Genomic DNA, 16123 nt, shown 5'->3' on the forward strand with positions numbered 1-16123 from the left:
ATGACTCAAAATACCAGTAGCACTCATACAGTTGGTAGACTTCTTGAAATCTACACTTAGTTTTTCTCTGGTCTTTGAACATAAATCTAAGTTGTGTAGCAATAAACACTTTTTGATTTACATAAGCATTTCTTTCTCTTTCCAGTCTAAACTATTTTGTTAATATACTGCAGGAGCATCTATAGAGTGCAGTACCAAATGCTCAGCATATTGAATATCTCAAGCTTACATGCCAGACCAGCTATTTTAAAAACTTTACTGAATATATTTAATATTTTAGGAATACTATTCACAATCTAGATTGCAAAAAATTAGTGCAAAAAACTAAACCAGTAAGGTTAAGCCATTTGAAAGTCAAATATTCAAAGCAAATGTTGTCACAAGTATTTCACAAAATATAATTTAAGAAACATAGACACATGATTTTCGTCACTATGAATTGTATACTATGAATCATATAATATGAATCATAAGAAAGTAATTACTATAGAGGTTTGGCTAAAGGGGAATGGACAAACCCAGTTTAATTTTGTGAATCTTCTGAATTTTCTGAATTACCTTTCTGCCTACATCCATTTTATTTTTTAGAACTCAGTCACTGATAAAGAAGAAAAAATATTTTCATAATAGAAAAAATGAAAAAATATAGAAAGGCCAAGAATAGAGTAAATAACTCACCTTCCTTAGCTTGAGTCCCTCGAGCCTTACTGCCATGAGCACAATCTCAGAAGCATAAGGCCTTTCTGGCTAGCAGGTCTCAAAACACACATAAGCCATAGAATCGCTGAGGTTGGAGAAAACCTCTGGGATTGAGTCCAACCGTTAACCTAACACTGATATCTTCACCACTGAACCATGTCACCAAATGCCACATTTTTTGAACACTTCGAGGGATGTTGACTCAAACCATTTCCCTGGAAAGCCTATTCCAATGCCTGATCACCCTTTTGGTGAAGAAATTTTTCCTAATATGCAATCTAAACTTCCCCTGGTGCAACTTGAGGCCATTTCCTCTTATCCTCTAACTTGTTACCTGGGAGAAGAAACCTCACTACGACCTCCTCTGAGGTACTTGGAGGGAGTGGTAAGGTCCACAACTCCCCAAGAGGCTTAATATTTTGAATCAAAATACCTGCCGCAGGTGGCAACTTATCTTTCAGAACCAGGAACTCTCCTGCTAAACTTCTCAAGTACGCAGAGATCGTCCATCCCCTAAAATGTATATGCCAAAACAGTTGAGAAGTTCACCTTGACTGTCAAAGCATCACAGACCAGCAAAAAATAACCCCATAACCCAAACAGGACTCCATCACTTAGCATCCAGAACATAAATAAACTTTCAGTTTGGAGCTTTGTTTCCATGGCATTATAGAACCAGAAGCAAAGAGAAGGAAAGGACTTGACTTATTTGGGTGAGTGACAGAGCAATCAGTTTTTGTTGCCATAAAGAGTCTAACTGCTAGATCAGGATTGGTTAATTTGTGGAGCAGATAGGTGACTGTCATAATATATCTTAAAGCAGTCCAGTTACCTCAAACCTCCACTTTAGGGACAGATTTAATTTCTCATGCCATAACCAGCACTCTGGCTACAATCCAGATATACTAAATGGCTTCAGAAGTGTACCAAGAGGCAATTTAACTTGCCAATCACCAAAATGTAGGCTAACAAAGTGTTTCCTTCAACACATTTCTTCTGTTCTCACAGACTTTGCTGAACATTGCCAGAAGGACAGTGCCTAAGGTCTCACACACATAGGGATTCTGATTAACCACAACTTCCAGTTGTTCTTGTATCATGGTTTGACAGATACCTTGAAGAAATGTGCCCAGAAGGCTGAGCTTCAAATCAGTCCTGATTTCAGGAAAGGGATCGTGGCACTGTATTCCATCTCTTCTCATAGCCTAAAAAGGAAGCAGGTTTCCCTCCAAGGGAGGACTACTACCCTCTTATTTAGAATTATAAACAAATACCTTAGAACTATCTCCTCTGATAATCTCAAGAATTTGTCCTATCATCCCAAGTAGTTTTTAATATTTAAAAGAAAAATCTCTTAAGACAGTTCCCTGAAGAAGGATGGGGATGAAGGAACTAGGTAGGCAGACATCAAATAGACAGATGTAATGGTGCTGATTATCTACTCTGTTGTGACTTTGAGGGGCCTGAGGTAGGGCTCCTCAGGGTCTGCATTAGATGCTTGACTCTCTAGACTGGTCATAAGCGCCAGCACACTGACTTCTTTTAACCCAAAGGCTGATGAGACAACAGGCACCTTGTGGTAGCCACCAGACAACAAAACCTCATTTTTTTCTTTGGCAGCCTACAAGAACTACATCAGAAAAATCCACAAAACTGCTGAATTATGGCCAGAACATTCTCTGTTTTCTTTAGGGTGTTAAGGCTATTCTTATGTTACCCTAGAGTCACCAAGTCTTAAATTCTCTTCTCTGTTTTAGCCTTCAGCAGATCCAACCTATTAATTCGCAAGAGCCTCCTGGAAGTCTACACCACTTACTTGTGCACCTATCAGCAAGAGACTGTCACAAAAACACTGCAGCATTTAGTGAATGGGAAATTATTTTCTCAGTGACAGTATGTTTTAAAAGTGACAGAGGGCAAAGTGTCACATTTGAAGACAGACTGAACAATTTTCACACTTAAGATCTTTGGAAGTCAAGGCCACATATGATGCCTTGCAGATGTTTCACCATTTACCCACAGCCTGAAAATTAAGTATATGAACATGAAGCACTGCTCTGGGAGATTCTTCTGTTAAAATTCTCTCAAGTAATAAAGTCCATTGAATAGTATTATTCTAAGTTTAGTTTTTCACTATGTCAGGTATGTTTGAGATAATTTATCTGAAAAAACAGGACTTCCAACAGCCAAGTTTATCTCACTCTTAAGTTAAACACCTAAAATAGGTCAAATGAATTGATATTGTTTCTTGTGCATAACAACATGAGTAAAATCTATTGCTTATTTATTCTCTGAACATTTTCCCAGGGAATGAAGTATAAGCAAAGGAGTATTGCAGTGGATAGGTTTTGTGAGTATTAGCAAGAGCACCTCTGTTCTCTGAAGCCTCAAACTTCAGTTAAATTAAAAAAAAAAAAAATTTTTCCTTCTTCCTGTTTCTTTTCTGACTCAGGGGCACATCTGCACAAAGCTCAGAAATACACAGTGCAAAAGCATAACAATAGCCATACTAAGCAATTTAACACCAACAATAGCTAATGTCTGTTGAATGCTTTAAGAGGATACACAAACAGCAGTAGCTTCTTAGAATGCTCTCCCAGCACTGCACAGTCTGCACCTCAACATCCTGAAATGTAGGAGATGTCTTTCCAAACAGCAGTGCTTAGAGTATTTTTATCATAGAATATGCTGAGTTGCAAGGGACTCCTGAGAATCTTCAAGTCCAATTCCTGGCCCTGCACTGAACACCCCAAGAATCCCACCCTGTGCCTGAGGGTGTTGTCCAAATGCTTCTTGAACTCAGACAGGTTTGCTGCTGCTTCTCCACTTGTCTTTAACTCTATGTACAGTGTTGACATAGAGAACACAACACTTAAGGGAGCACAAAAACAAAAGACTACAAATTTATATAGTTGATACATCACCTGAGAGACAGAACATGTCTTTCACAACACAAGGAAAATATTCACTCTAGCTCCAGAAAGGAGCTAACGCACACAGCACTGGACTACTCCACAGAGATATGACCACTCTGGCTAGCAGAAGCTGGGTAACTGGATCTCAGTTTCTTCATCTAGCTATGCATGTACAAAATACTTGCCTTTTTTTTTTTATTTTAGAAGTTTTCATGTTTGACAGTTTCGTATTTCATGGTAGTTCATTTTTAATTTTCAGCAATGGTATTTTATAAAGGCTGAATTAAGGGAGTTGTAATGTTCAGAAAAAGTACAATGTCTTGATATTAAATATGGTCTGACTGTTGAGCTTCATGTAAACTAACAGGAGCTTTGGGATTTGGCCTGACAATGAATTTGCAAGGCGCTTAGCAAAAAAACCCAAACAATATTAACCATGGAAACTGTAATAATAATAACTTGGACTGGAAAAGCAGCGTAGCCTGGTAAGTTTAAAGCAAGATAACATCACAGTAGGAGCTACAGAAAGAGCCAAGGGAAAACACAGCTTCATTCTAGATCAATCTTAATCTACAATGCTTTACAATAACTCTTTCCATTAATTCACATCTAGGAGCACAGTAAAGTAAAACATTGTCTATCGGGATCAAAACAAAGGTTTCTCCAGTCAATTATAGGACTACAATTGTGGCAAGAACAGACATCTACAGAAAAATATAACAACAAGGCAGCCACAAAAACTTCTCCTGTGGCTTTCCCAGACTCTAGCCTCTTGAAGTCCAAGAACTTTCAGACAAATAAACTGACACACTCCATGGAATTTTACTCCATTAATTTTCTAATACATTTTCAGACTTTTCAAGTTCTGTGGCAGTGTTCAAACTGTAATATTGTAACAGGAAGAACGAGCCTTTTCTATCCTTTTTGAACTTGCTATCAGATAGGTTTGATGCTCTAGTTCATACATTGAAGAGTAAAATAAATAAATAAATCCTTATTAATATTTTCTGCTCCATTTTGGACTGTACAGAGAACAGAACATGACATGTTTTTTTCTTATTTGTGCCTTTTTCAGATTGAAGTCCACATTGTCACATCTTAATTGGAAGATGCCCAGTGCTCTTGATCACCTCTGAATCTTTTCTGGTATTATTAGATTCACACTGAGATGTGAGAACCAGAACTGTATACATCATTCAAGTTGCAGTATAGTACTGATTCATTAAAAAAATGGTGACATTAAAATGCTTTTGCTTTGTTCCCTATTCTCTTCCTAGTAATTCCTAAATACTATTTGTGTATTTGACTAGTACTAAACAGTGAGTCCATGTTTTCCTTGACCTGTAACTCCAAGATAACTTCCCTGAGTAGTAATAGCTAGTCCAGTCTGGCATGAAATGCATAATGCTTCTTTTGTTTTCCTCTTCATCTTCATCACTGGACTATTGCTTTCTCAGAGTTTTACATACCACTTGACAATTCAGTCCCTCAACATTGCAAAGTCCTTTGAACATCTTTGCAGCCTGTTCTCCAGTTTTCTACCACATATAACTTAACATCAGCAACAAATACCTTGATTTTAACTCATAATTTTGGTGATAGACATCTACCTCCCATTTTTAACAAATCACAATTTGAGACAGAAATAGTAAGTAAAAATAAAAGACAGTTTCCTAATTTTATATCCTGTAAACTCACAGCTTTTAAGCCTGACAGCAACAGGCTGTTTCCTCAGTATTGTGAGGGTTGTCTCTACACTGAAGATCGTAGATATTAGACTTACAGACTTCCTCTAATACAAGTCAGTAGCACTGAAGCCAGTAAGTGCACACTGTTGTCTTATTTTGCACACTAACATTCTGAAATGAAGTGAATACACCGGTAGGCTGGCATGTCTTCTTAGCCGTGGCTATTCCAAATCTTTGATTAAGAAGTCAGTGGTGTTTATCTCAAGCTCTACCAAGAAGACTGTTGAGTGCACAAGAGCTCTTATCTAAGCTTGCAGACCACAAACTGGGCAAGTGGAACAAGTAGCTTCCTTTAACTCTCTATATAACCCCCACTTCTTGGAAAAAAACCCCACCAAATAAGCACATCTGCAGAGAGTACTATTGATCTGAACAGCTTTTTCAGTGTGCTACAAAAACATGGCAGTGCAGGTAAGACAATAATGTTCTAACAGAAGTGTTCTATCCTCCCATTTCTGTACAGAATCGCAGAGGAGCCACTGACATAACTAACACTTCCAGTGAGTTAAATCACCTATCAACAAACATACATACATACCTTTTCACCAGGCAGACCAGCAACACCGTCCGGTCCTTTCACACCCATCTCACCCTACAAAACAAATTGGTCAATTAGAAGCTCTACAGACTTCTGAGGTTAACAAAAACTACTCAGGTCATATCAGACTCATGATCTTTTAGTAATGCAACCACTGTGTAGGAGGATGCCTCACATGTAACACTAAAATCAGCAAAATAAATACATTTATAAACACCTATATTGTCAATTAAGAACTTAATCAGACAAATACTTGCACATCCACGTTTCCATAAAAGTAAGCCCACTAATTTTAAAGGAACTCATTGCAACAGCAGACTGAAACCAAGAGGGTCCATTTTCAGTTCTACAGTGAGAAAGCTCAACATGTAACAGAGATTTGTCTAAAGTCATGTGCCCACCATATTTTTGAAAGACATTATATAAATTCCTCTCTCCCTCCCTTTTATCCCCTCAGAGAAACCAAACCCCAAGCCATAAGCAATCTATAAGAAAATCTTAGTTTTGAGAGACAAATTTTGAGAGACTGATCAGGAGAGTTATGGAAGATCCCAGCAGCTGTAAATTGGACCATAAGTCTTAAAAATGACATAAGAAAACACCAAAACCAGAAATTTTGCTAAATAATGTCAAGTATAAGATTTAAAAAATTTAAAATAAAAATAATTTGAATGCTAGAGGAATACAACAAAAGCACTGAAACCATATACTCTTCATTTAAAAAAGAAGCAAAACATTAGGTGTGTCTACTTCTACCAAGAAAAGAACATTCTTCATCAAGAATAACATCATAACTCTGTTCTGAAATGAAGTTATTGATCTTTCTGAAGTTGAGAAAGCAGCAGTAAGATTGGCAAGAAGTACACAACAACAGTTGTATCAGAATCATAAAGGCTATAAAACCCGTCCAAGATCATCGACTCCAACCTTTGACTACACACCACCATGTCAATGAGACCATAGCACTAAGTGCCACATCCAGTTGTTTCTTGAAAGCCTCCAGGGAAAGTGACTCCACCACTTCCCTGGGCAGCTCATTCCAATGACTGAACACCTTTTCTCTGAAGAAATTCTTCCTGATGTCCAACTTGAACCTCCCATCACGCGGCTTGAGGCCATTTTTTCTTGTCCTCTCACTGGCTGCCTGGTAGAAGACACTGACCCCCACCTGGCTACACCCTCTTTTCAGGCACTTGTAGAGAACAATAAGATCACCCCTGAGACTTCTTTTCTCCAGCCTAAATCCCCCCAGCTCCCTCAGCCACTTCTCACAGGACTTGTTCTTACTGAACATGCACGCGATCCCCTCACCCAGACCATGGATAAAGATATTAAACAGTTCTGCCTTAAAAACAGACCAAAATCCTGTATGTGTGAATAGCATGAATCCACTGTCACTATGAGAGATAAAGGTTACCTTATCTAATCATCCTCAGAGTGACCCTCTTATCTATTCCTCTGCTCCCTTATGCCACTTGCCAGTATTTTAACTGACCAGAACCATGTCGTTACCTTCAGCAGTGTATTTTTATGCACTGTAGAGTCTAAAATTACACAGCCTGTTACACTCCAGGAAGCCTTTAGCCTGTATGACTTACTAGCCAATTAACCAAGGTATGTTTACACTTCTGTTCCACTAACAGCAGACAGACTCCCGATCTTGAAGACAATTATTTTCCACTGCAAATTAGATCTGCAAGTTATGCTTCTGTTTTCTAGTTGTGATTTTAATACCTACAGGCTGAAAGGTTGTAGTTTTTCGTGCCTTTATGAATATAAATATTAGATACTATAGGTATCTAATAGTATTCATACAAACAGCATGACAGACTAAAACCAAAAATACAGGAAAAGCATCTTAAATTTTTTTCCTTAATGGCATTTTCTTTTCCTTCTGCAGACCTTAAAGTCCTTCACAAAACTGAAGAATAAGTTGCCAGAAAAACAGCTTTGTAAGGTGGTGAGCAGTAGTAGTACAATGCTGACATTCATAGGTTATGACGTACAAGCAGTGTAACAACACCCAAAGGTAGAACCATGAGCTGTATGTCTACTCTCAGGATTTACTAAGGGTGACAGTGAAAATCCTTTTCAACTGAGGATAAGCTATTTATTGAATAAAATACTTAAGCCATAGCACATTTTTTCAGAATGTGAACTATTGCAAGCAGTAAGATAGCTATTATACTTTTGACAATATTTGTTTTGGTAAAATTACACAGTGTGGAAATTCAGCAGGTTAAAATTAAAAATTAAAGAAAAAATGCTTCCGTCAACTTTCCATAAAGTCAAGCCAAACAGAATTCTTAGAAAGTGTTTGCAGACAGCAAACATACTTCTTTCCAAAGACACCAATCAGCTTTCTATCTGGAGTGGAAATAATCCTGCACATCTGAGACTGCCTGCAGTATTACACCTGTGATCGTTCTTTTACATTAATGATTCAGAGACCTTCAAAAGCTCTGACCTTTACCTCTTTGCACCTTGCAGTCTTTATTCAGCACACCTGCTGTAGAACTAGAAATGATATGCTAGTAACAGACACAAAATACAGTAACGGACAGCAAGGACAAATTGCCTAAATCCAAATGTGGGATAGAGAAAATGACAAACAGATAATTAGTTAACAAATTACAGTCCTTTCTCATGTAAAACCAAAACCCATTCTTTTAAGAACATATTTTATTTAAACTCATTACTTTGTCTCCTAAATTGCGTGTCTATTTACAATATATTTACACTATTACATGCTGTGGGATTGATTTAGCACAGTAACATTTAATCTTGTAGTGACCAGAGAGAGATGATTTTAGTACTAAGATAAAAGCAAATGCATCTAATGCTCTAGGCATTAACATGGCCTAGAGCACACACTGTTAAGGTATTGTGTGGCAACATTGCTCTTGTCTCCAATGAGGACATATTAGCTCAGATAAAATGAGTGATATACATCAGTTGTCAAAACACCCCTCAGCCTTAATCAGGTTTGGTTTGATAAGATTTGATTAAGCAAATTAGCTTTCCCTGTTGTCATCTCTGTGTAGTCATGTGTGCATTATGTTGTGGTTTAGCTCCAGCCAGCCTCATGCAGCCATTCGCTCATCTCCACTCCCTTGGTGGAATGGGAGACAGACTTGGAAGAATGAAAACGAGAAAGTTCGTGATTTGAGATAAAGACAGCTTAATAGGCAAAGCAAAAACTGCACACACAAGCGAAGCAAAACAAGGAATTAATTCACTGCTTCCTGTGGGCAGGCAGGTGTTCAGCCATCTCCAGCAAATCAGGGCTCCATCATGGGTAGCAGTGACTTGGGAAGACAAATGCCATCACTCTAAAAGTCCTCCTCCTCCTCCTTCTTCCCACTGCTTTATATATTGAGCATGGCACCATGTGTAGGGTATGGAATATCCCTTTGGTAGTTGGGGTCACCTGTCCTGGCTGTGTCCCTTCTAACTCTTTGTGCACCCCCAGCCTCCTCGCTGGTGGGGTGGGGTAGGGAGCAGAAAAGGCCTTGACACTGTGCAAGCACTGCCTGGCAATAATGAAAACATCCCTGTGCTATCAACTCTGTTTCCAGCACAAATCCAAAACAGAGCCCCATACTGGCTACTGTGAATGAAATCTACTTTTCCCCAACTAAAAGCAGGACACAACATCACCAGAAATATCCAGGTAAAAAAAAGGTGTACATTAGCAAAAAGGAAAAAATGAATTCACTTTCAGAGAATATGTGAAGAGAAAGAAAACATCCCAAATACATCCCAAACGCAGCATCATTCCAGGGTTTCCCTACTGCTGTGGGAGCAGCAGGGAGTATGTAGACCAGTATCATCCCTGTTAGTCCCAGCAGAAGCACCCAGCTGTGTCCTGTCCCATCAGTGCAGGAGCTCAGCCTCACCATAGCCTGAGCTGGGTGTTGCTGGTTTAACTCCTGCACCAGTGCCAGTCACTGCTGGCTCCCCTGCTCCTGCATCAGCTCTGGAATGGCCCCACTGGGGAAGTGTGACATTCCCCCCACACCTCTGAGCACCTCTGAGGACTTGCTGCCACCTTCTCCACTACTCAGGAAGACTTAAACTCAGGACTGAGATGAATACTGGGATGGCAAATATGGTAATAAAGAAAATAAGTCTACATTTCAGAATTTTTTAAAAGAAAAAAAATTAATTTGCATTACTAATGATATTTTCCCTTATTAATTGGATAACTTGGACTACTAGATGGTAAAATAAAAGTAGGACTATCCATAAATTCTTAGGTAAGCATGAAGCATTTCTTTCTGCTTACTGTAAGACTATATTCTACTAAGTATACTGGCAATTCCCGACTTTGTCATAACTGACAACCAGCCATATTTTGCTCCATTTTCTTCTTTTTCTTGAATTCCAGCTTCTAGGTCCCTATCAGTGACCTCAGCAACAAAGACTGAGCCAGAAAGGAACATAGTTGGAAGGTTGCATAGTACAAAAGGTATGCTTTAGGTAGAATCAAGTCGACTGGATTTTAAAGACGAAAGTCAGAGTAGCAGAAAAGAAAGATTAGCAAGGAAAAGAAGCAGAAAGAGCAGTTCAGACACTTCATTTGTTCTCCAGGAGTTCTTTTTTCATGCCGTTCTATTAAAAATATTTTCCTAGTGCAATAATATATTGCATAAACCTATCTCTACCAATCCCAAAATGGCCTTTTAAATGTCTTTTTCCTTAAGTAAAATTTAAATTAATGAAGTTGGATAGCAATAAAGTTCTCTATGGTGTGCATTAACAGGCATTTTAATATTTGAAAGCACTCTGCCTCTGGGCTTTTGGTCCCTACTGCACTTTCAGTGTTAACCAATGACCTATTAACACAGTGTGTATTGGTTTAATGTTATATCAAAATATTTAATTCTGTTTAGATTTCAATTTAAAATATTTCATGGGCACTAAGTCTGCTTAAAACAAATAAAAGTAGAAAACAGTTACTTTTTAGCCTCTTTGAGAGTGAAAATCAGTTTGTAAATTCTGTAATTCTTATTCTTTCTTAAGAATTTCTACATATTGAGGACAAAACAGGACCTTTTACAACATTATCAAAAGGCATTTCCTAACAACAAATATGCTTGTAAGACTGAGTAGCTACATACCATGCTGAAGTGGTACAAATTGCAACCAAATAGAAAACACAGTAAATTTCTCACTCAGATCAGCAGAAGAGAAAAACCAGCTCCAAAGCAGATATCAAAATGTGGTAAAATCACAGGAGACTTCCACCTGACTTGTGTCCACTTGCAGCTTGTGGAATACACTGTGCTAAGAATCAAGCTGCCATGAGAATAATACAGTATATTATTTAGAGATAGTCTAAATTGTACACTTAGCTGTAGCAAACAAAGTTGGTCCTGGTGACTTTTTCAGTTTCAATTATTGAGAAATTAAAGAACAGGAGGTGTTCCCTTGCTGCAGAAGCTGATCTCCCAGCAAAAATATCCTGCAGAGCAAACCAAATACTTCATGCCCGAAGTACTGGAGATAATAGTTTTGAGTGAAGAATTGTCCTCATGAAGTCACAATGGAAGGCCAGGTATACAAACAGGAAAGCTGTTCACACAAATGGCATAGTTTAGATCAGTGATGCTCCTGTGCATTCAGATGCACAGTGTGCCAGATATATATCAATATCTGCATGAGTGCTTGTTCCAGTGAAAATATGGCACTTCAGTCCTTTGGGCCTGCAATATACTTCAAACTTTCGTTCAGACCTGTTCAGAGGTACTAAGATGAGCCAAGAGTACAGGAATGAAGTGGAAACAGGCTAATAATTAAATTCAAGATGCCTAAAAATGGCTTGCAAGCTATCATACTTTATGCTGGTGATAGCTTATATGTTTCTAAACAGTCTGACCTTAGGGAACAATGATGTGAGACTGAAGAAAAGGGAAATTTTGAAGGGCTTGAACATAGCCTAATAGCAATCTGTGTAGGTAGAGACTTCCTTGTCAATCCCATAGCAACAAAAAAAAAAGGCGTTTAAATTCAATGATACAATTAATTAAAGTGAATATGAAATTGGAATGAGATAAAGTAAAATAAAAGGAGAAGAACTTTTGTGCTGAAAAAGAGATAATATCAACAGAAACAGAAATTTCTCATGAAAGAAAGTAAAAAATTAACATTTTCACTTGGATGCTGCAATTGAAAGTACATTTAAATATCGTTAGTTGGATGTCTATAGTGATGTGATTTAGAAGAAAAAGAAACAATAAAATAAGAAGCTGAGCACAAGCAAAGGGGGAAATATGTGCTTAGGAACCACACACAACTTAGAGAAGACCTGGTTTTTTGTAACTGGCCAGCAAAGTTATCAAGAGGATGCCTATTTTTTGTATAGCAGGTTACAAAACACTCAGCCAGAGTCTGTTACTTTCCTTTACATAATCTGACAATAAATCATGTATCCTACATGTCTGGAATGTTCTGGAGTCTTTCTGCCTCTTCAGGTCTAAATACTGATGTAACAAGGCCATCATTCAGAAGGAATATTACTGAAAACTTGCTTAAATGCAGAGTCAATGAGAAAAATGGTACTAAAACCTCAGAGAATGTTGCTTTCAGCTGCATCATGGCAGGCACTATTCAAGACAGGATTTGTTTGCTGCCAAAGGTCAGTGACCCAATCCTGATCACAGTTATACTGTGCCCTCCATCCAACCCCCCTTCTCCATCCCCCCCAAAAGAAAAAAACCACCCTCTGCAAAGCTAGGGAGTGACAAGTATTGGTGGATTATAAGAAAAGTTCAAATTAAGTAGCTTTCTACCTGCTTGCTGTACTACCCCTGACTTTAACCTGCTGATTCATTCAATTTTGTGAAAGGACATTCATAAATGTCAATATACACTCTTTAGGCTAAACTGCTGGGTGCAGCGGGGTTCATTGACCCTTAGATAGTTCCATGCATAGAGAATCCATGCAATGAGGCTTTCTTTGTAAAACAAGTGGGAGAGCAGAACCAAAAGTGACCATAGGCACTTGCATGCTTTATTTAGAGGCACTATGCTTAGCATGGTAAATACTGCTAATTGGCTGGGAAATGAAATGGTAAAAAACCTCAGACTTGTGAAGTCTCCTCTCCCATCTTAGTAGCAATAATAGTCTAAATGGATCAGGTCAGCAGCAGAAGAGCAGTTTCCCACACAAATGCTAAGGAACTCCCTATGCTGGCGACATAGGCTAAAACTAAAAACTGACAATTGTTCAATACACTCAGACCGAGGATCAAAACTCCATGATTAAGTCTGTAAACTGACAGCAGTCCTAGGTTCAGCTGGACTATAGAAACTAACATGGCTGATCTGGTTTTTTCACCTAAAGATACAGCTTGTACCAAAAGTGAAATACATATTTGAGGGGAGGAGTTGTGGGGGGGCAGTATACTATCAAGGAATATTCTTAATTTCAATCAACTGTGTGGATAAGCCTTCTCAGAACTGGACCCTTTTCAGCCTGATACTACAGCTGTAAGAACAGCCCTGGCTGTCTTCACAAACTATTTCAATCACATATTAAATGGTGTGCTGCAAGGTAGGATGCTGGGTTAGGATACCTCCATCCTAACCTCTGGATTAGGACATTCTAGACATCTTCCTCTCACACTGCATTCCCTGAACTCAATTCCTATCTCATGGTCTTTCTGGCAGATTTACAATAGTTTATTCAATTTTCCTGCTCTAATAGCACATGGAAAAAACATTCCCAGACATGTCCTAATTCAGCATCCTCCAACAAAATTTAAGGAATGGAGAGCGAAGGGAAAACATCTCATATGTTGACCTATATTGTTAGGAAATCCCCAAGCTACACAGCATAAGAACGTCATGGTAAGCACTACAGAAAAATTCAGAACAGGCCCAAGGAAAGGACCCACTGGCCCATCCTAGAGCCTTGCCAAGGTCAGATTCTTCTCTCTTCATAATTAAGAGAGTTTCAGGTATGGGTGTTGTCAAAGAATATACTGAGGTCATATTTCATGATGATTGCTCCTACTCCTCCTACTGATGATTGCAAGGATGAATCGACCACACGGGATTCTGCCCATCAGCAGTGATGTACACACACGATATGGAAAAATTCTTGTCAGACGATACACATGACTTCTGTATAAGGCACAGTGATGGGGCTGGGGAGGCATGTGCTTCCCAGGCAGGTTAACTGTGTTCCACAGAGTTTATGAGGTGACCCCAAAGCAAGGCAGCTGTAAGATGCCTGACAGGCAGCTCACACATAGAGCCAGACATTGACTGATAAAGGATCTAACCTGTGTTCAGGCAGATTCCTTCAAGGAGTAACAGAATCCATGTAATTCCTATTTAAGAAAGATAAGCCAAAATAAAGACTTGAAAGAGAGAATTCAAGTGATATTTTACCTTTTCACCTTTCTCTCCTTTCTGGCCTGGTAAACCAGCTACTCCTGGCAATCCTGCTTCTCCCTGATTTTAAAAGAAATAAAAAAGTCAACAAAGCAGATCTAAAATATATTTGGTTTTGTTTCCTGTCTTTGTCACAAGTGCCTAACAAAGCAAAAGACTCAATAAATATAGTGCGACACCCAGGAGAAATATTAAAAGAAAACAAACACTGTGTAGAATATAATTTATTTCCAAGTAAAAACATTTACACTAAATGTAATGCCTAAATATAATTCTCATTTTAACTATGGTACTTCTTTGGGTGTATATTCAAACAATTAAACCTTACTGATGTCTCTAACTTTACATCAACTAAATGCAAAATGTACTGTTTCTTAACTGGGAAATACAATGCAAGTACATTACAATACTACAAACCAGTAAGACTTTTTCATGACTGCAAAAAAAAAAAAAACCTGACTGGTTTTATACCTAGCAGGGTTAAACAGCATGATGCATTAAAAAGCAATAGGAAAACTTTATACTTTATTTGGAAAGCAGTAGCATCTCTGTGTAGGTTCTTGCTGCATTCCTGGAAGCGAGTATATCTTGCTGGCATGAGCAGTCACTGGTGATGGAGTCGTAGCCAGTAACCTCTCCTCACGTGGGCACTAGAGTAAAGAGATTTTCTGGTTTTTGGTCCACTTTGGTTAATAGGTAAATACCATCCAAACACTAGTTTTAAGTCACCTTCTGTTTTAATACTCCTGTACCAACCATATATGGAAAGCAATAACAATTTCCAAACAGAGAAAAAAGCTGTAAAAAAATGAATTCTAGATATTGCAATCATTCTGTTCTAAAATCGATGCCAGTTAAAACTGATTTGACTGTCCCACTTCTCTCTTCCAAAAGAGCCCAGACAGAGGAATAAAGTCTCCCAAAATTAGTAGTGAAGCAGAAACAGAAAATGTCCATGGGGAGAAAAAAAAGACAGTACTTCTCAGCCTCGTCCTGTTCTCTCCCCCACCCCAAAATGCAAAATATAAAAGTGAGTGCTAAGGAAAACTTTTTTTTTTAGTTAAACACTTCTGGCATACCTAGTTTGGGAACAAACAAAAAAACCCTGAAGCCAAGATTCACCTGTCTGTGACTCCTGAGAACTGAGCCAACCTGAAGAAATACTACAGGACAAGCCAACAGAACCTGGTAAATTTCAGAAACTCTCATTAAAATGTAATGAGGTTTCTTTCAAGCCTTCTGTCAGAGAAATTCTCACAGGATTTACTGTTTAGTGTAGAAATTTGTATCCAAGTATAAATTCCTTCTCTTAAATTACTTAAAATGTGGCTGTTATAATGGGTAAGGGAGTTGTGAAAAAATAAATCTAAAAATGTAATGCTGGTTTCAATATGACAGTAATTAACAAGTAGTCCACCATTTCTTACATCTTAAACATAAGACCTACAAATGAAACTGATGATGTTTTTAGCTATATAGCTGAATGAATGTTTAAGTGTTTATTAAGTGTTGAGCTTTTTGTGTTCATATGTAATTAGGGTTTGTTTTGTTCTTGTTTTTTTGCTACTGGGTCATAACGGCTCAATAAATTGTATTTCCAAGCACCAAGTGGAACCTACAGAAATTTCATTTGTTCCACTTTTTCATAAGCTTATACATTCAAGAGAAAGCCTGCATTATTATCAAGAATATATTTAGAAATATATTTGAACTCTTAATACTTATTTAAAATTGAAATTTCCCCCTGAAATTAGATGATGTATCTTTCATGCTTCTGAGGACCAAGCCGTTGTCAGTTCCCACAGTCTTCTGCTCCTCTG

At 38.1% G+C, this 16123-nt stretch overlaps 1 protein-coding gene across 7 annotated transcripts in view; it reads right to left on the reverse strand.

The window, feature by feature from the left end:
* Positions 1-16123, reverse strand: part of COL19A1 (collagen type XIX alpha 1 chain) — a 181402-nt gene that overhangs the window by 130402 nt on the left and 34877 nt on the right. For all 7 annotated transcript variants that reach the window (XM_017739315.1, XM_017739316.1, XM_017739312.1 and 4 more), the window contains exons 8-10: positions 14828-14953; positions 14301-14363; positions 5901-5954 (exon numbers count right to left, since the gene is read on the reverse strand). In XM_017739315.1, the coding sequence (XP_017594804.1) occupies positions 5901-5954; positions 14301-14363; positions 14828-14953 (243 nt within the window). The remainder of the gene's footprint in view (positions 1-5900; positions 5955-14300; positions 14364-14827; positions 14954-16123) is intronic.

This window comes from Corvus brachyrhynchos, unplaced genomic scaffold (genome assembly GCF_000691975.1).
Source record: "Corvus brachyrhynchos isolate BGI_N302 unplaced genomic scaffold, ASM69197v1 scaffold136, whole genome shotgun sequence".
Taxonomy (NCBI): domain Eukaryota; kingdom Metazoa; phylum Chordata; class Aves; order Passeriformes; family Corvidae; genus Corvus; species Corvus brachyrhynchos.